The sequence below is a fragment of the Mus pahari genome, chromosome 6 (assembly GCF_900095145.1).
Source record: "Mus pahari chromosome 6, PAHARI_EIJ_v1.1, whole genome shotgun sequence".
Taxonomy (NCBI): domain Eukaryota; kingdom Metazoa; phylum Chordata; class Mammalia; order Rodentia; family Muridae; genus Mus; species Mus pahari.
Genome location: NC_034595.1, coordinates 11,814,904 through 11,837,247, shown reverse-complemented (window position 1 = coordinate 11,837,247; position 22,344 = coordinate 11,814,904). Strand labels below are relative to the sequence as shown.

At 43.9% G+C, this 22,344-nt stretch overlaps 1 protein-coding gene across 4 annotated transcripts in view; it reads right to left on the bottom strand.

The window, feature by feature from the left end:
* Positions 1 to 515: 515 nt before the first annotated feature.
* LOC110322764 (A-kinase anchor protein 2) overlaps positions 516 to 22,344 on the bottom strand; it is a 110,168-nt gene continuing 88,339 nt past the window's right edge. For 2 of the 4 annotated variants that reach the window (XM_021199502.2, XM_029539775.1), the window contains exons 3-5: positions 14,151 to 14,329; positions 11,015 to 11,053; positions 516 to 4,664 (exon numbers count right to left, since the gene is read on the bottom strand). In XM_021199502.2, the coding sequence (XP_021055161.1) occupies positions 4,566 to 4,664; positions 11,015 to 11,053; positions 14,151 to 14,329 (317 nt within the window). In that variant the 3' untranslated portion in view covers positions 516 to 4,565. The remainder of the gene's footprint in view (positions 4,665 to 11,014; positions 11,054 to 14,150; positions 14,330 to 22,344) is intronic. The other 2 variants (XM_029539776.1, XM_029539777.1) reach the window with 2 other exon arrangements.

Genomic DNA, 22,344 nt, shown 5'->3' with positions numbered 1-22,344 from the left:
GCTGACATGGTGGCACACACACGGGAACCCAGTGGCAGTGAGGTGGACCAGGGCAGCTTAGACTACTTAACCAGTTCCAGCCAGTGAGTGACCTTCAGTGACAACTGAAGCTGACCTCCAGCCTTCACGTACACAGGAATGTGCGCACACTCCAGCTACAGGTTACACCTGAGGCATGGCCTGAGGAACCGTTCTGTTTTCTCAATAGCCACTTTTACTCTGAAGACCAGCTACTTCACCGGCAGACACCTGCGTCATTTCTGTGGGTCCTGACGCAGGACAGCTGGACAATGAACATAGCATCGTAGGGATGGTTTACCAGATACTATTGCTCCTTCGGGTTCAGTGGGTTCAGTACACGGGGAGGCAGAGGCAGGGATCAAGGCCACCGGCACGCCCCTCAGAGATTGACAACCAATCTTACAACCTCTTTCCACAGTAAAACAAATAGCAATCCTTCAATCAAGAAAAAGGGAAGAAAAAAGGAAAAAAAGAAAAACACCACACACGTTGAGTTTTAATGAGAAAATAACTGTATAGTTGCATCGAATGCCTCACAGACACTATAAAACCAAAGCAGAATAAAAACATTTAAGTGGTTAACGTAACACAGGAAAGCCAGTACAGACTATAATTTTTCAAACACAATATTGCTGCTCCCCGCCCCCCACTTCCTCCAATTTAAAAAAAAAAAAAAAGAAAGAAAGAAAAGAAAAGCAAAAGCCATTTGGATAAAGAGCAACACAAAATCAAAATTGGCAGCTCACTGAATGCTTTAAAATTCAGGAAATTGTTTTTGTAACTGAAACTGGATACATTCACCATCTCTAACACTTAGGCTATTTTTTTTTTTAAATACATAGTTTAAGTCCATTCTTCAGGTGAAAAAAAAAAACGTCTTTAAACACAACAATCAACACTGTTTTGGTGTTCCTTGTTCGTGTGTGTGTGTGTGTGTGTGTGTGTGTGTGTAAGTGCATGTGTGCTGCACGCTGAGTGTGTATGTGTATAAGTGTGTGTGGGTGGATACTGATCTACATACTGTCTCTATGCCATTGCCTAGGGTGGGCAGCATGCATGGGTAAGAGGAAGGGACATGCACCATGTAATCCAAGTGCTGCCCAGCCTCTGCCACTGGCAGACCCTGCGTCCCTCATTTCTAGAGGAGAAAGGCGAGGCTGTCAAGTCATAGGCTCTGGAGGAAAGTGCTCTGGAGTATAAACACTGCAGTGTGGGGTTCCTTCAGGAAGGTTTTTAACATCTACAGAAGCTAAACATTTCTTACAGCTGAGACTAAGCAGCTTGTGCACCGATGCAGGGTAGAGCCGAGTATCCGAGGCTCAACTAATACTGAGCCTCCTCATCTCAGGCTTAAGGGGCAGGGGAGACTTTCCTCCAGGATCTGCTCCATACTGGGAAAGTGACAGGGGCCCACGTGGGATCCTAGAGCCTAGCACAGTGATATGTCCACAGCAATGGCTCAAATGTTTCTAGAATGAGAGAAAACAAAACAAAACAAAACAAACAACCCCCCCCCAAATTAAAAAATAAAAAACCCTCAGAGAACACAGAAAAGAGCTGGCTCTCTGATGGAGGGGTGATTTCCACCTTAATAGAATACACTAGAACTGTCAGGGTGGGAAGCTGGGAAACAGATGGCCATCTTTAGAGGGCAGTTCAGAGAAAAGAGCAAAACTGGGAAACGGAGAGGCCAGCGATAAAAGCCCTGAGAGCAGGAAGAGACAGGGTGTCTCACCTACTCATGGAGTCTATTCCCTCAACCTTCAGAACTTCCTATTCAATCTACTGCCATCAAAAGACCACTTCATCTGCCACCGAAGGAATTCCACGGAGTGTGTGGGCGCCGGCTGCCAATTCTTTCCTCAGTGTAACCTCCGCGAGACTCCACATTTCCCTTCTAAACAGGACAAGAAATTTAAGGAAGTCATGATGCCCCCACAGTCTCTAGCAGACACCAGAAGACATGGAATAGCTTGCTTGCTTTCTTGTACCGCTCCTAGTACTAGCCTGCTCTCCATGGGCTCTGCCACTGTTCGTGAGTGCAGGGAGGCACCGGATGCGGTAGCTACCTCCCCCGCCCCATGCGTCCTAACCCCCGCGGTCCTCTAGGGAAGGAACCTTCATCTCACTGTGTAAACAGGCCGGGCATTTGGGGCCTCCAACTGGAAATCCTTAGACAAAGAGATCCTTCTCCAGTGGGCCCATCTACCTAGTGGGGCTTCTAATCTGAGACATTGGCTTCTGGGTCCACCTCCCTCACTATAAAGCACATTCCCTGCAGCAGAGTTCTCTGCCTTTGCTTTCTGTCCTCAGTGGTTAGCATTTTTAATGACATTATGTCTAAAAGAATGCGCCATCAAAGATGGTGAGCACTCTCAACTTACGATTTTGGCTAGCAACTGCATTATCTGCCTTGGAGTTTTTAAGCATCCTTATAAACCATAAGACAACTCCATCTTTTTATTTTGTGCCCACTACTTATCAGTGAATAAGCTTTTCCCCAAAGTCAATATACTAGTTTAATACAAAAAAAAAAAAAAAAAGCTAAGATAACGTGTGGAGTGTACATATAAATATTGTGGAGTCGCTACTTATTAGAATAACATATTAGAACTTATGACATAATAACATAAAACAAAAATGAATTTTAGAAAGGTCGAATTTAATTATTGCTTGTAAGAAATAGCTTTAAAATAAAGGAAAAATAATGAAAGCTGGTTAGTTCTTTTTTCTTCCTCCTTCCCCTTCCATGCCTTCTCCCCCTCCTTCTTCCTCCCCTTCCCCTGCCAGAAGTGAACCGTTTTCTCATCCAGAAACTTGGGGCACCTAATTAGTCATATCATATTGCTTGAAATGACAGGAAGAGTGAAGCTGGCATCCTCTGTGGTACATGAGGCAGGGACATAAAGCATGAGAATAAATAAGGTGTGTTCTAAATGTCAAATTATCAATACAAAACTGCTCAAAACTTCACAACTTCGACTCATGCAAATACCGTGTTAGGTCAGCTCAATATAGAAATACTGCATCCGCCCTGTGCCTTTATATCCCTTTTCATAAAAAAGAAAATTGTCATTCACTCCTGAAGCCGACAGGCAGCTACGGAGGAAATACTGTACACCCATGTGTCATGATCAACACACACACACACACACACACACACACACCACTGGCAAACCTTTATTCACAAACACACATGCTTTATACAAGCACACAAAGGCATACACACCATCTTTAGGATTTGTAGCTGATTCCACGTTTGCACTTAAATTTCTATATTTTTCTCTTTGTCATCCTGAAAATCACTGGTTGTCAGCAAAAATAATCTCCCTTCCTTCCTCCCTCCCTCCCTCCTCCCTTCCTTCCTCTCTCATTCTTTGACCCTTTCACCCCTTTCTCTTTCTATCTCCATGTGTTTAAGGTTTCCTTTCTCAGGTCCAAAACAACTCATCCTACGCTACAACCACCTCTAAGGCTCACTTTAAAATAGAAAATAGTTGTGTAAACACCCTATTTCTGACCATTTACCTTCCTAAGGCGGAGTCTGCCCCCTTTTATTTTCAATTATTGCCATTCTAAAAATACCCCTACCTTCTTGAACCAAGCTGTTCAAATGTGTACAGGTTTCATCTGTGTTCCTGTTCCCCCATCCCATCATAAAAATAGTCATTGCTCACTAAATATACTTTTCATATGAAGAAACATAATCGTGAAAGTGTGTTTCCCTAAGCTGATCAGTCAACAATAAAAGCAGACAAAGTCCTAAAGCTAATAACCCTTTTGGTTTGGCTCTCCCCCCCCCCCCAGCCCCCCCCCACTGTTCTCAACCTCCTGCTGTAGAATTGATTGCATCTGCAACATGAAGAGATATTGCCTTAAAAATACGGACTTTACATATTGTGACCATTAAGTGTTCCCAACTTCAAATGACTATGTGTAAGAGAGATTGAATCCCCACTGCCCCCCTTTCGGGGCAATTATGGAAAGAAACACCACTCGTTTTTTATGGCTGCTGGAGAAAATGGAGTCAACCCAACACTTCTGATGCCTCAGGCGAGACTGGGATGGGAAGCTGATGTGGAGGATAGCCCGCACACAGCGGGTGCACCAGGCTGGACCCTGCGGGTTGCCTTGGAATGGCCACGTCACTGCCTGCTCCTCCGCCACACCCAGCCAAGGCTGGCTTCAGTTCTGCCTGCAGCAACTACATTGACTCGTTTGTCACGTCTGTGTCCCTTTGGATCAGTTGTGGAATAGTCCAAAGCCAGGGGCTTCTTTGAGTCACAAAGATATCCTTTCTTTTCTGCCCCTGGTCTGATGGGTGAACTTCCTGTTCGCTTCGCTTTTTTTGCTTTTTTTTTTTTTTTTTAATTTTTAAAAATTTTTTTTTAATCATTGTGTATTGCAGCTTCTGGTCTACATGAGGGTTGTTGAGTTTGTACGCACTTCAATAAGTAGTCTATTAAAATGCTTCTGATTCAATAATTTCCTGGTTTCTCTGCAGAAACTCCTTCAGCAAAGGAGTTTCCTGGGCTGAAGGCAGTTTATTCGTTGTCCTCCTCCTCCTGGTTAGCGTAAATCCCTGCCTCCCAGCGCAAGGCCAGAGCACTCTTCCTCCGATTAACCCGTGTGGCCTCCAGGACCTGAAAAGAGATGGGGAAAAAAAATTAGCACAGAGTTCGCACAAACCAACGTCTTCCTTTTCTTCCCTCCATTCCATCTGCTCATTCGACATCATGTTTCCAAGATGAAGGTGACACCAGATCCGGTACTGCCGGGGTAGGTGACGAGCGGCAGAGACTGGATAAGGGGGCGGGGCAGGTGACTTCATTTCAAAGCCAAAATCCATGTACTACCTGGTGCACGATTTCCAATGTCCTTTTCTCACAGATTTACAGGTTTCTTTAAACTAGACTTGACTCTGCCTCAGGTTTCTTTGGTTTTGGCTTTGCCGTGCTGGAGGTTGAACCTGGAGCATTGAGCATGCTGGACAAACACTCTGCTGCTGAGTTCTACCTGTATCCCGGAGCTGAATAGTCTAAAGGAACTCTCTCTCGCTGTACAAGCTGCCTGGTCCTGTTGTGCATAGCCCTTTATGCTTTATTGAAACTGTTCCTCTGTGCCATCCGCAGCAGCAGCTGCTATCCACATGTGACCAGTAGGCCTTTGAAGTACAGTCAGACAGCTGAGAAATGAACATTTTAGTGAATTTTAATTTAAATTTAAATAGTTCCCCCCACCCCACCCCACCCCACCCCCCTGCCAGGCTAGCAACCACCGGTTTGAACAGCACAACTACAGACCCTCTTAGCTTTCCCGTAACTACAGATGGGGAAGGAGTGTCTAACAATGGGCCAGTGTGGATCTGATGATGCAACAGATCTGCCAACCCACAAGACACTAGGAAAATATTTATACCACAAGAATCTACTATGGCGGAGCGAAACACAAATGGCCAAGAAGTGAGGGGACGGGGAAGCTTTAGGGCAGCAAAAAGTTATCGTCATTCTGGTGTGAGCATCATTGAGGTCATGGACACTACTAATAAAAGAAATTAAAAGTGTCAGTATTGAGGCCAAGCAGGCTCGGTCCCTCCCTCCTGTCTATTAGAATCATCTGTGGGTTCCTGAGAGAAGATGTCAGGCCGCCTGCTCCAGTTTTAGTCTGGATAGGATGGATCCAGATGAAAGGCATGGAAGAGGCCAGATACAGGGAACAGCTCCAGGTCAGGCCACTGCAACAAGTGCAAGCTCATGCATGCCAGGCACCCTAGTAGTCACTTTAGGGTGCAGTCTCTGAATTCAAAGAAAAGTCCTGGTTGGTTTTCCCTGAGCCACAATTGAACACTCTGCTTCTTCTAAAAAATGATCCTTTAGGCAAGGGGCGGTGACATCGGCAACTCCAGAGAGGCAGGAAGATGCCAAGTGGAAGCACGTACCGGGTTAGACTGAAGGACTGAGGTCCGTCCCAGCATGCTCTTTGCTTCTCTGTCAACTGCGAGGACTTCAGGCAGCATGCCATCAGTCACCTTTGCTGTGTGAATGTCACACTGTTAGGAACCATACCTATGTCAAGTCTAGCTCTGTGTACATCGTGGACATATACTACCCAAGAATGCATGTTGCCAGACCTGGGAACTAAACTGGAGTTTTCTGGCCAATGTGTGGTAGCACAGGAGTGCTTGCTATACTGTATGGGTTGTGATGCAAGCCCTATGCTTCAGGTCTGTCTCTTGTTCATCTTTGCCCTTGTCCTAACACCATGGCTTCCTCGAGAGCCAGTATGGCCTCTGAAGCACAACAAGGTCTAAGTTTTAAATTGTTGTGACAGTGTGACCTTGCATAAGTCACACACTCCAGTGCCTGGCATCCCCACGTCAAGTGGGCAATAATAAAAGCCACAGCACATAGTCTGCCCGTGGGACAAATGGTTCTTTCTAGGTGCACAGGGCTGTCCTCAAATAATTCTTCCCAGCCTCTGAAAGGGTTACAGACCCTGGAGTGGAATACAAACTCAGATTCTATAAGGAACTATGTTTTGTGTAAACTGCTAGTGTTTGCCTTTCACAAATAAACTAAGAAATTTCTCAGGAGTATGAATGTAAAGCCAAGGTTCTGAAAAGGGTTTCTTTAAAATAATAATAATTGTTATTATTAATATTAATTATTATTATGGTTTTTGTCTTGCTGTTAAACTTTTTTTATTACCCCCTTTCTCTCTCTCTCTTTAAAACATTTATTTATTTTTATGAGAATGAGTGTTTTGCCTTTATAAATGTTCGTGTTCCATTTGCATGCCCTGTACTTGCAGAGCCTTGATGAGGGTGTTAGATGCTCTGGGAACTGAAGCTACAGATAGTTGTAAGCCGCCATGTGGGTGCTGAGAACTGAAGCCAGGTCCTCTGAAAGAGGACCCACTGCTCTTAACCAGTGGGCTATCTCTCCAGTGCTCTCTTTTCTTTTTCTTCTGAGACAAGTTCTTGTCATGTAGCCCAGGCTACCCAAGAACTCACACTCCACCTACCTTAGCCCCAAAGTACTAAGATTAATGGTACGCGGGTACCTCGCCTGGCTTTAAGTCTCATTTTAATCATTAATAAATCTCAGACAATTTTCCTTGTTCTATTCTTCAGAAGCCCATGTAAAAGTCATCCATCTGTTCATCTTACCAATACTGACTGGGTTCCAAACAAGCCATGGACACAGTGGGGGTCGGGGGGGAGCATGAGAGTTTCTTTCCTCAGAATTCAGTCATAAAAGGTGTAGCAGGCAGGATATATATATATATATATATATATATATATATATATATATTCATAGAAACATTTAGCATAGCTTGGGTTTAATTGATCAAGAGCTCAAATAACTCCTATATGTAATATTGAGCTCTTAGCACAGTCTCTTCCCTTTGATTTGGATGTCTTTTTCTCATGATCTGGGATTTCTGATGACATGGAAATCCCTCAGTGTACAGCTGCCCTTGGGCTTCGGAAGTTTAGGACTGAGGACTCTCTTGGAGTAAAGTCCTGCAATTAGCTTTGGGAAGATTCGAAGGGCAAACCCCCTAGGAAGGTATGAGGGAACATGTTCATTCTACATGCATTCAGATGTGGGTGCGTCTAAGTCATTAGTAAACTCTGTACTCAGTATGTCTATCATTACACATTTGCTCTACTTTCTAAAGCCTGTTCTGGGACCAGAGTACATGCCTTTCCATCCCAGGCACCACGACTGGCACACGGGGGAGGGTGAGTAGCTTGCCCAGAACTTCTCAGTCAGTAGAAGAAAAGCCAAGACTTAAACTCAGCTCTCTAGGTGTGGAGTCACTGCCTGAGGCCATCAAGCCACATGTGGCTGCTTAACTGCTGTGGTACACCAGGAGCAGTACGTACCCTTCACAACTGTTATTGTTCCCACCAATTCAGTCTGAGGTCTGATGGAAGAACTATCAATTCTATTTGAACAATCTCTAAAAAGCACTGTCTTTTCAATGCTTGGAGACCTCTAGCTAGTTGTTCAAATTGTAAGTGGTAGTAGTCAAGGGGTGTGAATCAGGCTGGAGAGATGGCTCAGCTCAGAGATGGTTAAGAGCACTTGACTGCTCTTCCAAAGGTCCTGAGTTCAATTTCCAGCAACCACATGGTGGCTCACAAGCATCTATAATGGGATCTGATGCCCTTTTCTTGTGTGTCTGAAGATAGCTACAGTGTACTCATATAAATAAAATAAATCTTAAAAAAAAAGTGGGGGTGCTGTGAGACAAAGGGCAAATGGGTTAAAGTCTGAGTGACTCCATTAGTATCCACGCTGGCCTGTGATCCTCCTGCTTCTTTTTCACTAGAGATGGACTGGGCCCAACACTATCTTCCTTGCACATCTTGACCAGAGTTTCTCTGTTCGAAGCCTCAGTGAGGTTACGGGAGAGGGGCCTGACTCTCCAGGAGCTACTTCCTAAATGAGGCCAGAGTCAAGTAATGAGGATGGTCCACGCCATGGACTCTTAACACCCACTTTAAATCCTATAAACATCAGCAATCAGTAAATCTACAGCTATAAAGTATAGTTAATTTGCTGATAATGAGCCATGTTCAAAATACATATGATGCCGGAGGTTGGCACAACCCATGTGGAGAACAATTTGCAAGAGCTGTAAAATAAATGTAAGTATGCCCAGTTGTAGGCACAGGAACTACTTCATGGCTACCTGGGGAAGTGTGTGGCAATGCTCAATAGTACTTGCCTAGCGTGCAAGAGGACCTGAGTTCAATCTCCAGCACCATAAAGCAAAGGGACAAACAAAACCCAAAAAAAAATCCACCAGAAACAACTCGCTCTCCATATCCAATACAGGCAAGTGACCAAAGAAAGATTTTATTCATTCAAAAGAACACTGCTTAGCAATTCTAACAAATATACTATAGAACGCATCTACAAACAGTAAAACAGGAGCTAGAGAGGTGGCTCAGTGGTTCAGAGAACTGGCTGTTTTGCAGGACCCAGGTTCAATTCCCAATACCCACATGGCAGTTTACAGGCAATTGTAACTCCAGTTCTAGGCCAACGCCCTCTTCTGGCCTCCAAGGGCACTACATGTACATGGTGCACAGACATATAAGCAGCCCAAATATCACACACATAAAATAAAAAATAAAATAAAATTTAAAATAAATAAATATAAGCAATACATAAAGAAGATACTACCATGTGACTTACAGTTTATAAACATATATATATATATATATAACATTTATATATATAAACATTTATATATATATGTATATATATATATATACACACATACATGTGTATGTATATATATGGAGCACTATACATATATAATATATATGTCATATAAAAACATGCACAAACACAAACACCACTGCATTAATTGAGACCCCCTCAGAGGAGATAAAGAGTGACACACAGAGGAGTAGGAACTGGGAGAAGTGACAAGAGGGCTTGAATTGGATTGGCCACATTCAATTCTCTGAAAAACATCTCTCCAGTACTATGGAATTACAGGAAGGGGGCAGTGAGAGAGGCAGATGCTGTCGTCCTAAGGCAGGGGAACCTGCAGGCTGGCTCCGTGCCTTCAGGAGTTCGTGCCTGCTGCCTTCTCCGACTCGGCTATAGTGTCCGAGGCAAGGCTGATTCTCCACAAATTATAAATTGTGTAGATGAATGGTTTTCTGTACAATTCTGTACACTTGAAACAGTTCTTCTGAAATACAAATTCAGTACAGTAGAAATGAAAATATAAAGAGCCGTGCTTTCTTACAGAAAAAAAAATGTTGAAAAAAAAACTTTTTTAAGAAAAGGAATAAAAATAGAACTAGAACTATCTAGAGAGAGCTTGCCCGACATTTCCCTGGATTCAGTCCCAGGCACACATGCATATGTGTATATATGTACATGTGTATATATGCATATGTGTGTGCATGCATTTATATGTGTATATATATAGCACTTTACATGTTTAATTTGGTGGTGGGGAAAGATGGGATTTCTCTGTGTAGCTATGGTTGTCTGGGAACTCACTATGCAGACCAGGCTGGCCTTGAACTCACAGGGATCCTCCTGCCTCTGTCTTTTGAGTACTGGGATTAAAATAATGTGCCACCATGCCTGGCTTTACATTAAAAAAAATTTTTTTTTTAATATATATGTGTGTGGGTGTGTGTGAGAGTACATATTTATCAGGTGCCTACAGAGGCCAGAAGAGGGCATCAGAACCTTTGGAGCTAATGTTACAGGTGATTGTGACACACCAGATGTTGGTGCCAGGAACCAAACTCCCCTAGTCCTCGGCAGGCACATCAAGAATTTTTAACTGCGGAACCATCTCTCCAGCCCCACAAGTATTGCATTCTTAGCGCACACATACTTGTGAAATCTGTGTTAATGGAACTTGTATGGGGAAAGAGGAGGTTTGGGGAAAGACCACTGCTTAGCTGAGCTTCCAGAATGGAAATACAGGTCCCAAGACTGGAGGGAAGGAGGAGGGAGGAGGGAGGAGGGACTGGGGTGGTTTGCCTTTGAAATAAGTTGTCCTAAGTCCATAGTGCAGAACTCTCTGGGAATTGTGTTAAGTTTAATAAAGGACTAGTTAAAAATCACAATATTGGCCTGTAGGGGTGGCACTGTTTGCTAACCAGAGTAGTATTTATTTGCTACTTGTGCCTGAAGAAACTAAAAGAATTCACACAGTCTGCCAATAGTTGCCCTCAAGTTCAACATCTTCCAGACCCTTGGGTGACCAAGGTCTTCTCCAACCCCACATCCCAGCACAGCACAGCACAGCAGTGTTCACTATCATCTGGACGCCAATATTTAAATCAGCTCCCCCATTCAGAAAGGTCAGGCAGAAAACACACATGGAGAGGAGGCCTTTTTCTTGCCATTCTTATTGAACACAGCATGTGACAGCAAACCACAACCTCATGCACCAGGATCAAGCATGCATCAGGACGCAGACAGACAAGTTTGAAAAGTACCTCGGAAGTCACCTTGCAAGACAGTAACTTAGAGGTGTACTGGCAGAGAGGGAAAAGACCAGGGTTAGTACATGGCAGAGGCACATTCACAGACTCCCCCCGCCCCCAGCGGCTGGGCTCTGGCACCATGCCAGAAGTGAGTAGAGAGGGACAAGGCTTTCGGGGAGGGGGGAGGGTCATTATACAACCTCTCAAGTATTGCTTCATCTGATATTTGTTTATTTAAACGTCTGTATCTCTTGAGGCAAGTAGATACTCTAATACTCATTAATAAAAATATCAGATAAGCCAGGGTTTGTTAATTCAAGGTCTTGTTTTCATTTTCCTGATGAATTAACGGGATTTAGTCTCCCCCATTGCCTAACCAGCTGCCCACCAGCAAGGACCTAGATGGCCATTCTGGATTTGATGGATTCTATAACCAAATGACCTTTCCTTTTCCTGTGTGTTTCTCTAAACCTTAAACAGTCCTGTACCCCACTGCGCCATTACAGTAAGACCCCAATAGTAGAATAAAGGGGGGGGTGGTATGAAGGGAAAAGGGAGGGAGGGAATGGGGAAGGAAGAAGGGAGGAAAGGGCAGGTTTGCCAGGCAGTTTCTCTAAAACAGACCTAAGGATGGCACTGTCAGTGAAGGAGGCTGCAGCCTCCCTCATCAGAACCTGTGGGTCTGGATAAGATTCCATGCTTGGGACGGTCCTTGGATAACCTTTTGGGACGATTATTTATGATTAGTGTGGGTACCTAGGAAATGGAGTGTTCTGTTAGTTCCTAGAGACACTGGAGATAACCCAGGGCAAGGCAGCTGGTCCAGGTGGGTGAAGATCGGTAGAGAGGACAGGGAGCAGTTTGCCCAAGTTCTAAGAGGGGAGGCAGGGGAACCTTTTGAAAAGTGAGTTTTTGTTCTGTTCTTTTGTCACTGAGTCATTTGACAAATGAAGGTGACAGCATGAACCACAGGAGGCTCTTAAGAAGGCAGAAATCCAAGAGGCCATGTGTCACCCTAAAAACAATGTGTATGAATGGCTCAGGAGGACAGAATTGTATGGCCCTGAAGACAATCACCTTTAGCTTTTAGGGAAGGGGGGGGGGGCAACTCCATAACCACCACCAAGCCACCTGTCCTCTCCAGAGACAGGGATAGTGGAGACAGGGTTAGGGACCAACTTGGGGAAATGAAGCTACACAGAGTCGTAGAAAGGTGCCCTACATTGAAAGGGCTGAGCAACAGGCTAGCGGGTGGCTTGGAAATCAGTTTAGGCTGATAGCCATGTAATTTTTCAAGAAGCAATTTGAGTATGGGTTTTTTGAGATTTGAGTTTTTATTAGAGGGGTGCAGGTAGAGATATTGGGGGTCGGAGTTTGTCCTATCCCTAAAACTCTTTAACAATGGGCAGATTTTGTTCTCAGGTGATTCGAGGAAAAGCTCAGAACACCCAGCCCTCAAATAAAAATAAAAATAAATTGATTCACTCATAGGTTTCTGCCTTAGCCGGCATGTTCCTTTACTTGGGTGAAAGAGACAGGAGGCCATCAGCACTTGGAGAAAACTGGGCCCGGTTGGCACTCCTGAGGTGGGTACCTGAGTGCCAGAGTTTACCAGAAAGGGGTGGCTGCTAGTGTTCTGCCTGTGACATAAGTACCTCTTTCCACTATGTCCCAGGCAGACCCTGACCATGTTATCTTCCTATTTCATGTTTCCAGTGTCTGGGATTACAGGCCCGTGCACCAGGCCTGAAAATTACTTTCCCCCACGTAACATCTGTACTCCAGTGCAAAAAGAAAACACACACAATCAACACAGAATGAACTGAGAAAGCATTCACGTGGGGCACGACTGAACGGCCCAGGATGCACTGAGAAAGCATTCACGTGGGGCATGACTGAACGGCCCAGGGCTCTTCGGCTCATGGTCAGCAAAGCTGCTGCTGGACACTGTTGATCAGATGGAGGGAAGAAACCATATGCTTCTAAGACTGCACTTCAGACTGCACTAAAAACACCTAAAGAAGGACTCTACACCCAAAGGGGCTGCTAACATGGTGGTTTTGTAGACAGTAAGCTGCCGCTGGCACCTGCCCAGTGAAATCCAGTAGAACTGTCTGCAGCTGCTACCTAAGCCAGGGCTCCATCCACAGAGAAGCCTCTTGGCCTCACAGCAGACATTCCTTCATGATTAAGAACACATACATGTGTTATCCCTCTAACTGAAAAGGGGCCTTCAGCACCTGGCACTCATCCGGGAAACTCTCTAACTTGGGATTATCCAGCCAGGACATGAAAGCCATAGAGTTGGCAAGGACTTCCTACTGTGAACCTCAGAGCATTCAAGTTGAGGGTAACTGCATAGCTCATCCAAACTTGGAAGACTGAAAGGGGATACTGTTCATAAACACACAGGTCCACAGGTAGACACTAGGTAGTTTATCAATCCAAGCTACTTGTGACCTCAGCATAATGGGGAGTGCGGGGGTGGTAGGGGTACTTTGGTGAAAGATAAAAGACTAATGCCTGAGACTCTAGGGTGTTTGCACAAAACCTGGGGCTGCCCCTCCCAGGCTTGTGGGGAACCCTTCAGAACACCTCTTAAATCTCTTACTGGACAAGGAAACCACAGAGCAGATGACTTCCTTTCACAGGGCACACAACCAACATGTACCGAGTTGGGAAGGATGAAGGGAGAGGGGTAGTTGTGTGGTTTTTAAGCGGTCATTTAAAATGTCTCTTTTCTGTCCAGCTATGCACACAAAGATCCCCAAACAGACTCTTGAGCAGTGTGCAATATATACGAGGATAGATCACAGCATAGCTTTTGAAGCCTGAGGGCATGTCTAGAGAGAGTGCATCCTTCTTCGCTATATTGCCCAGGCACATCATCTTCCTCCACCCCACCATCTCATGGACCAGCCTTGCCCACCACCTCAAGCTTGACTTAGCCACCAAACAACCAGCTCTTGATGACGACACTTAGTCCCCAAGGCATGTTAAACCATTCGTTTGAAAATAGGTTTCAGAGTCACGAGGCAAGCAAGAGAAGCAGATAAATTACACACACATCCAGGTCTGAACCAAGACACAGGCATGCCACACTGAAGGTCACCCTCAGAAAAGAGAAAGGAAAGGAGGAAAAACTTACACTACTATCATCCATTCTCTCGCGCCTTTTAGATTTGTGGGTCTCATAGTCTTCCATGAGGGTCTGCATCAGGTTCTTGGGCCGCTGGGTTCCGGCAGCCTCTTCAGGGGCTAAGTCAGGCTGCAAGCTGGGACCTTCAGTTGTGGGGGATGGAGGAGGTTTGACTTTCTCTATTTTCCCTGAAACAACACGAAGAGAACACCCTTTCTAAGCTCATCTGCTCAGCAGGCACTGCTTTTAGAAGGAAGAAAAAAACTGTCTCACGGGCGCACACACACACTTGTAAACTCAGGAGCAGATCGGAGTCATGGTTAAGTCAAAGGGTTTCATTAAGAGAACAAAGTGTTCAACACACACTGCAGTGACACCAGAGCTAAAGAATCAGTTCACTCAAATGGGAACTGGCAGGCACTTTGCAACACGTCAGACAGGTAGACAGAAAGACAGATAGACAGACATTAGTTCCAAGATTGTGGAGACGAATTCTCTCAGATTGTATCATGAGGATGTCAGAGACCAACTTCTCACAGGTAAGGAAGCTGAGAATCTACAAAGGCCACCTGAGCCACAGACGGTCCCCAGCACTCCCAGCATCCTTTGCCCCCTGCATCAGGGATAACCAATTATTAGCTGACCTGCCCTGGTATCGAAAAGTCTTTGAATGAGATTAAGACTCCGGCTTCCCAGGAGACACCAGGCTTAATTGGCCAGCTTCTTTCATTTATCTTACCTGCTAAGGTCCCAAAGACCTTCTGCTAAGGTCCTAGACTTTCTGGAATGAGTGACAATAGAGGTGGAAAGGTAAGATTGAGCTCTTGAGATTGCCCCTCAAGAGTTGCTAGGTGGGGAGATTCGAGCAATGGTTAATTAAACAGTGTCATGGGGCTTCTAGGCATACTCAGCATCCTTCGAACATATGCCAGGCAGATAGACATTGGCTCCAAATATCCGGGGGACACGTGTTCGATCACAGATCACAACAGTAGGCTGTCAAGAGGAGTTGGCACCTTGGAGATTCACTTTGTTTCTTAAGACAGTATCTCATGTTGTGAAGGATGGCCTTGAACTCACGTAGCCCAAACTGGCTTCAAAACTCACTTCTGCTTCTTCCTCCCAGGTGCTAGGATTACAAGCTCAGCCTCGACACCTGCTTTATGCCATGCCAGTGACTGAATCCAAGCAAGCGCTCTACCAAACTGAGCCCCTCAGCTCCTAGAGACCCACTTCTCACAGGTGGCAAATCCCCGGCCTTCACTTCTGGGTCGTCAAGGCGTGTGTGGGTGGATTTCAGTGCTACAGAGGCTCAAATGCATCTCTGAGATGGAGCAATAGTGAACAGTTTTCTTACACACCTTTAATCCCAGCACTTGGGAGGCAGAGACAGAGGTAGACAGATTTCTGGGACTTCGAAAGAGTTCCAGGACAGCCAGATCTTCACAGAGAGAGCAGTGTTGAGGAAGGGGTGGGGAAGTTTGAAACAGAGTCTTCTGTAGCCTATGCTGGCCTTGAACTCAGTATGTAGCCAAAGATAATCTTGAGCTTATACTCTTTTTTTTTTTTAAGATTTATTTATTTATTATATGTAAGTACACTGTAGCTGTCTTCAGACACCCCAGAAGAGGGAGTCAGATCTTATTACGGATGGTTTTGAGCCATCATGTGGTTGCTGGGATTTGAACTCACGACCTTTGGAAGAGCAGTCGGTGCTCTTAACCATGAGCCATCTCTCCAGCCCCTACTCTTCTTGAATGCTGGAAATATAGGCCTATGGCGCTATATCTAGATTTATGCTGTATAGGGGACCAAACTCTGGGCCTCATGTATACCAGGCAAACCTCTACCAACTGGGCCACAACCCCAGACTCTTTTAAATGAAACTTTGAGAAACAGTACACATTAGAGTGGTAAGCGTGCATGCTCTAGATCTCAAGTCTAGAGCCAGTATGCTGGAGTTTGAACCCACTACTTATCAGCCATCAGTCAAATAGCTCTGGGCCAGTTACTTACTGTTAATATTACATAGTTGCTATAAAGACTAAGTTAACATTGGCAAAGGTTAATATCCAGAACAGAAAGCATCCAATGATTGTAGCTGCTATTTGACTGGAATCTGAAGAAATAATACAACTGTTGGGTGGGACTGCGTAATCCCTTGGGCATTCTACATACTATCTGTGCAAGTCTGGGAAGCCAGAACCACTTTTCACACACTGCCACATTGATGACCGTTGCTGCCCGCCCTCTCAAATGTCCAGACCATCGCCCATCAACCCTTCTTCCAACAGTCAATGTCTAGGAAGCAGAGCAAACTGTCTACGCTTAGCTTCTGGTTTTCACACTGATGTCTTTGCCAGATAAGACTTTATTTTAAGGTCTGTGAAAGCCATTTTCTTACTATGCCGTGTATCATCTCTGGATACCAAAGTGCCTGTCATCTGGAATAAACTGTAAAAAAATTCACAGGAAGACACAGATCATTCCAATCGTCTATAAATCCTTATCACTCATTTCAGTGAGGAACCTGTCACAGTGGGGTTTCCATCTGTCCTGACTCCTGGATCCCAGAATAAGGCACAAGCTAAGAGTCAATGTGTACTTTATAAGCCAATATGTTTATTGTACAATGTGTACAACCACTTTAGAAAACACTCGTGTGCTGGAATCAACACTCCCCCACCACCAGAGGATCCCAGGAAAGAGGTCCCCTCCCAACACTTGGGAGTCAGAGAGGCAGGAGAATCATCATGAGTTCAAAGCAGCCTGTGCTACACAACAAATTCCATGCCAGCCTGGACTACAGAGTGTGATTCCGTCTCAAACACAAACAAACAAACAAACAAAGTGGACTCTGGGACTCAGACTGCAGATCTCAATGCTCTGGAGTGACCCTGAGGTTGTTCTTCACAACCCTCATGACAATTAATTCTTACAAGCGTGAATGGACAGATGGCTAGACAAAGTGGATAGTTATGGCTCGGATCATGAAAGCCCAATGCTGATTCCAGCCAGCATCACATCTGAGAACAATGGTCAGAGTTAGTTCGGAATTATGGCCAATTCCGATGTGATGGAATAAGAAAGTTCCCACAGAGAAGCAAGTGGGCCTTTAGAAAAGACAATGCCTGCCTAGCAGAAGAAAGCCTGTGGGAAACCTGGAACAGGAAGTAACGCCAGCGACGGTCACTAGAGGTCGCAGAAAGCAAGGCTGTCTTAGCAGGGCTGGAGGAGGAGCCTCCAAAGCGGTGACTGGTGGCAGAAGAGACTTTGGATGTCAACCCCAAGGAAGGACTGTCACAGGCCCCAGAGACAAAGGAGAAACTGTTTCTGTTCTACAAACTTCTGGCCATCAGCTTTGATGTTTTCACAGGATGCTAACTTGGTCAGCTCTCTATGCTGGTCCGTAAGACCGTCAAGCACTCTCCCTTCAGTATGGTATAAGTCATGCCTTAGAACTCCATGCCCCAACTTAGGAGTCACACAAGCCACTGGAACGCTGAAGAAGGGGGACTGCTCCACATCAGACTCCTTCCTCAGGGTCCTGAGTTCAGAGTCAAAGACTTCTCATAGGATGATGGGGAACTTGTGGTATTTCCCCAACACAGCAGCGTCCTGTCCATGGGGCCCTTACAAGAATGAAATGCATATGGTCTGTGCATATGTCTGAATAATGAGTCACATCAATCTATGGCCTCACGAGGGCCCTACAAGTTCTATGTCCTAGGGGACATATATCAGAAGAATCTGCAAACTGTGGAGTATCCTGGGTGTTATGTGCATCTCTTGGCCCCCGTATCCTTAGCTTTCATCCCAGGTTGGCCCATCAAACCTTGCTACAGTGGGGATTCGGGTTAGGTGAGAAAATGTCCGTGTTTTAAAACTGCACATCTTAAATGTTCCTTGAGAGATTTGCTTTGAGGGGAAGCAAGGGGTAGATAAAGCAGTCTAAAACCCACCCACCTGTTGAACCAGGCCTGAAGAACTGGGAGCTGGAAGCTCACTATAGCAAAATTACCTGTTTTTTTTTTTTTTAAAGATTTATTTATATTATAAATAAGTACACTGTTGCTGTCTTCAGACACACCAGAAGAGGGTGTCAGATCTCATTATAGGTGGTTGTGAACTACCATGTGGTTCTTGGGATTTGAACTCAGGACCTTCGGAAGAACAGTCAGTGCTCTTACCCACTGAGCCATCTTGTCAGCCTGCATCATTACTTTTTATGTCTGTAATGTTCCTTAACAAATAAGACATTCTAAAATGTGAAGAAGAAAAAAGAAAGAAAGAAAACCTTTACTTCGGTGTGTGCGTGCATGTGTGAGTTCATGGGTGTGGAACAATTTTACCAGCTGAGTCATCTTGCTGGCCCTATGTTTAATTTTTAAGAAATAAATTTAGCTATATTATTAATTTAAAATTTTTATCTTTATTTTTTTACACAGAGACTTTTTGAAATTAAAAACTTCTTTTTCCATTATAACTTGTTCATGGTTTATGATTACTCTTCTTTTGTTTTATTTTTGGTAAAAATAAAATGTTTTTGAAGTGCTTGTGTTCAAAAAAAAAAAAAAGAGTTGTTTTGGTGATGGTGTCTCTTTATAGCAATAGTAACCTAAGAAAATATATGGGCTGGTGAAATGGCTCAGTGGGTAAGAGCACCCGACTGCTCTTCCGAAGGTCCGGAGTTCAAATCCCAGCAACCACATGGTGGCTCATAACCATCCGTAACAAGATCTGACGCCCTCTTCTGGAGTGTCTGAAGACAGCTACAGTGTACTTACATATAATAAATAAATAAATCTTAAATCTTTAAAAAAAAAAAAAAAAGAAAATATATACATATATATGCAAATAAATAAATGTAGTCAATAATTTAAAAGGTGTGTTGGTGTGTGGGAGAACTTCAGGAGAAGACCCCTGGTTTCAGTGTTGGTGTGGCTATGAACCTCGAATACATGAGTGGGGTTGAAGATCACTCAAATTCATTTAACAGGAGAAGCCTGTTTCATGGAATTCCCATTAATATCACAAGGAAAATGGTTCAAGAAATCAATTGTCTAATGTATACTGCCTGACCAGCTCCCAAGAAAAGACGTGACACATATCCAGTCAATATCTAAACAAAGGCATAAAGCTATATACCAGAATTTCCTCATTTTCTTCTTCATGTTTAAACTGACTTATCTGCCTATGGGAGAATAGCTAGACTTGTCACATTTAGTGATAGAGTATTATTTAGTCACTATCAATCATGTTTTAGCCTCTGGAATTTAGAGGAATATTTAAGGAGAAATGAGAAAAAGCAGTTCTCCAAAGTTGATTTAAAAGTGTTTAAGTTGGCACGACCAGTGGTACGGGTTCTTTCTGGTCTGGGTCAGAGCCCTGAGCAGACCTTGGGCCCGAACTCTGCAGCTAGTCCCACAACACCTGTAAGAAGCTCCACTCACAGGAGTTATAACAAGCCCAGGATCAAAGAGTTAGAGGTGTGGAGGACACAACATCTATCCCAACACCACCGGGAGTAACTGGGACCAGCAGGATCCAGGGATATAGGAACCCTGCCTGACCAGTGGCACAGGTTCCTTCCAGTCTAGGCCAGAGCTCTGAGCAGACCTTGGGCCTGAACTCTGCAGCCAGTCCCACAACACCCATAGGAAGCTCCACTCCCAGGTACTCTAACACACCCAGGAGCCCAGGAGCCCAGGAGCCCAGGAGCCCAGGAGCCCAGGAGCCCAGGAGCCCAGGAGCCCAGGAGCCCAGGGGCTTGGTCACACAGGATCTCAGGGCCTCAGAGGCAGCTTTACTCCCAGGAGCTCTGACACACCCAGGATCTCAGTATCTCAGGATCCCAGGATCTCAGGATGCCAGAACCACAGGATCACAGAGACAGCTGGACTCTGAGGAGTTCTGATACAACCAGAATCACAGGAAGGACAGGCCCCAGTCAGATATAGCGAGGGCGGGTAGCACTAGTTAGAACAAGATGGCAGGAGGCAAGCATATGAACATAAGCAACAGAAACCAAGGTTACTTGGCATCATCAGAACCCAATTCTCTTAACATAGCAAGTCCTGGATACACCATCACACCAGAAAAGCAAGATTTGGATCTAAAATCACTTCTCATGATGATGATAGAGGACTTTAAGAAGGACATAAATAACTCCCTTTAAAAATACAGGAGAACACAGGCAAACAGCTAGCAGCCCTTAAAGAAGAAACACACAAATCCCTTAAAGAATTACAAGAAAACACAATCAAACCGGTGAAGGAAATGAACAAAACCATCCAAGATCTAAAAGTGGAAGCAGAAATAATAAAGAAATCACAAAGGGAGACAACCCTGGAGTTAGAAAACCTAGGAAAGAGATCAGGAGTCATAGATGCAAGCATCACCAACAGAATACAAGAGAGAGAAGAGAGAATCTTAGGTGCAGAAGATACCATAGAAAACATTGACACACAGTCAAAGAAAATGCAAAATGCAAACAAAGATCCTAACCCAAAACATCCAAGAGATTCATGACACAATGAGAAGACCAAACCTAAGGATAATAGGTATAGAAGAGAGGGAAGATTCCTAACTTAAAGGGCCAGTAAATGTCTTCAACAACATTATAGAAGAAAACTTCCCTAACCTAAAGAATGAGATGCCCATGAACATACAAGAAGCCTACAGAACTCCAAATAGACTGGAAAAGAAAAGAAATTCCTCTTGTCACATAATAATCAAAACACCAAATGCACTAAACAAAGAAAGAATATTAAAAGCAGTAAGGGAAAAGGGTCAACTAACATATAAAGACAGACCTATCAGAATTACACCAGACTTCTCACCAGAGACTATGAAAGCTAGATCCTGGGCAGATGTCAAACAGACCCTAAGAGAACACAAATGCCAGCCCAGGCTACTTTACCCAGCAAAAAAATCTCAATTACCATAGACAGAGAAAACAAGATATTCCATGACAAAACCAAATTTACACAATATCCAGCCCTACAAAGGATAATTGATGGAAACTTCCAACACAAGGAGGGAAACTATACCCTAGAAAAAAGCAAGAAAGTAATCTTTCAGCAAACCCAAAATAAGATAGTCACACAGACATAATTCCACCTCTAAAAACAAAAATAACAGGGAATAACAATCACTTTTCCTTAATATCTCTTAGCATCAATGAACTCGACTTCCCAATAAAAAGACATAAATTAACAGACTGGATACATAAATAGGACCCAGCATTTCGCTGCATACAGGAAACGCACCTCAGAGACAAAGACAGACACTACCTCAGAGTAAAAGGTTAGAAAACAATTTTCCAAGCAAATGATCCTAAGAAACAAGCTGGAGTAGCCACTCTAATATCAAACAAAATTGGCTCAATAGAAACAGACATATAAAAGTTGGGGTCTCAGACAGATGCACTTAGCACTTAAAACAAGCAGAATGCATAGAAACAAACGCTTATCTAGGACTAGTCGGCTATTCTGGGTCTTCTGTTGTTCCATATCAAATTGAGGATTTTCTTTCTATTCAAGTGAAGAGTGAGATGAGGGTGTTGATTGTGATTTCACTGAATCAATAAATTGCTTTGGTAGGGAGGTCTTTTTTCACAATGTCAATTCTACCAAGCCATACACTTAGGTGGTCTTCAAATTCTGTTTCTTAATCTCTTCACACATTTAAAGTTTTCATTGTAGAGGTTTTTTTTACCTCTTTTGTTATGTATATTCTAGATATCTTATTTTATTGGAGAAGCTGGGAAGAGGAGCTTGTCCATGATCTCTTTCTCAGCAGGCATATGTGGTAAGACTGGTAAATTTTGTAAGCCAATTATGTATCATAACACCTTGCTGAAATTATTGAGAATGTCTACAATTTTTCTAGTCAAATTTTGTGAACATTGGATATAAGATAATATAATCTTTAATTGAAAATAATTTGACTTAATATTTTCTTGCCTTATTACTTACTCCAGCTAATTCTTCAATCACAATATGGATGAGCAGTAGAGATAGTGGGCAGTCTTCTCCCATTCCTGATTTTAATGGGGCTTATTAATGGTTTTATTCATTTAGGATGATACTGGCCATGAGTTTGTCATATATAACCTTTATTATGCTGGAATATGTTTCCTACAGTCCTACTTGTTCTAGGGCTTTTATTAAGAATGCATGTTGAATCTTTTTTTTTTTTT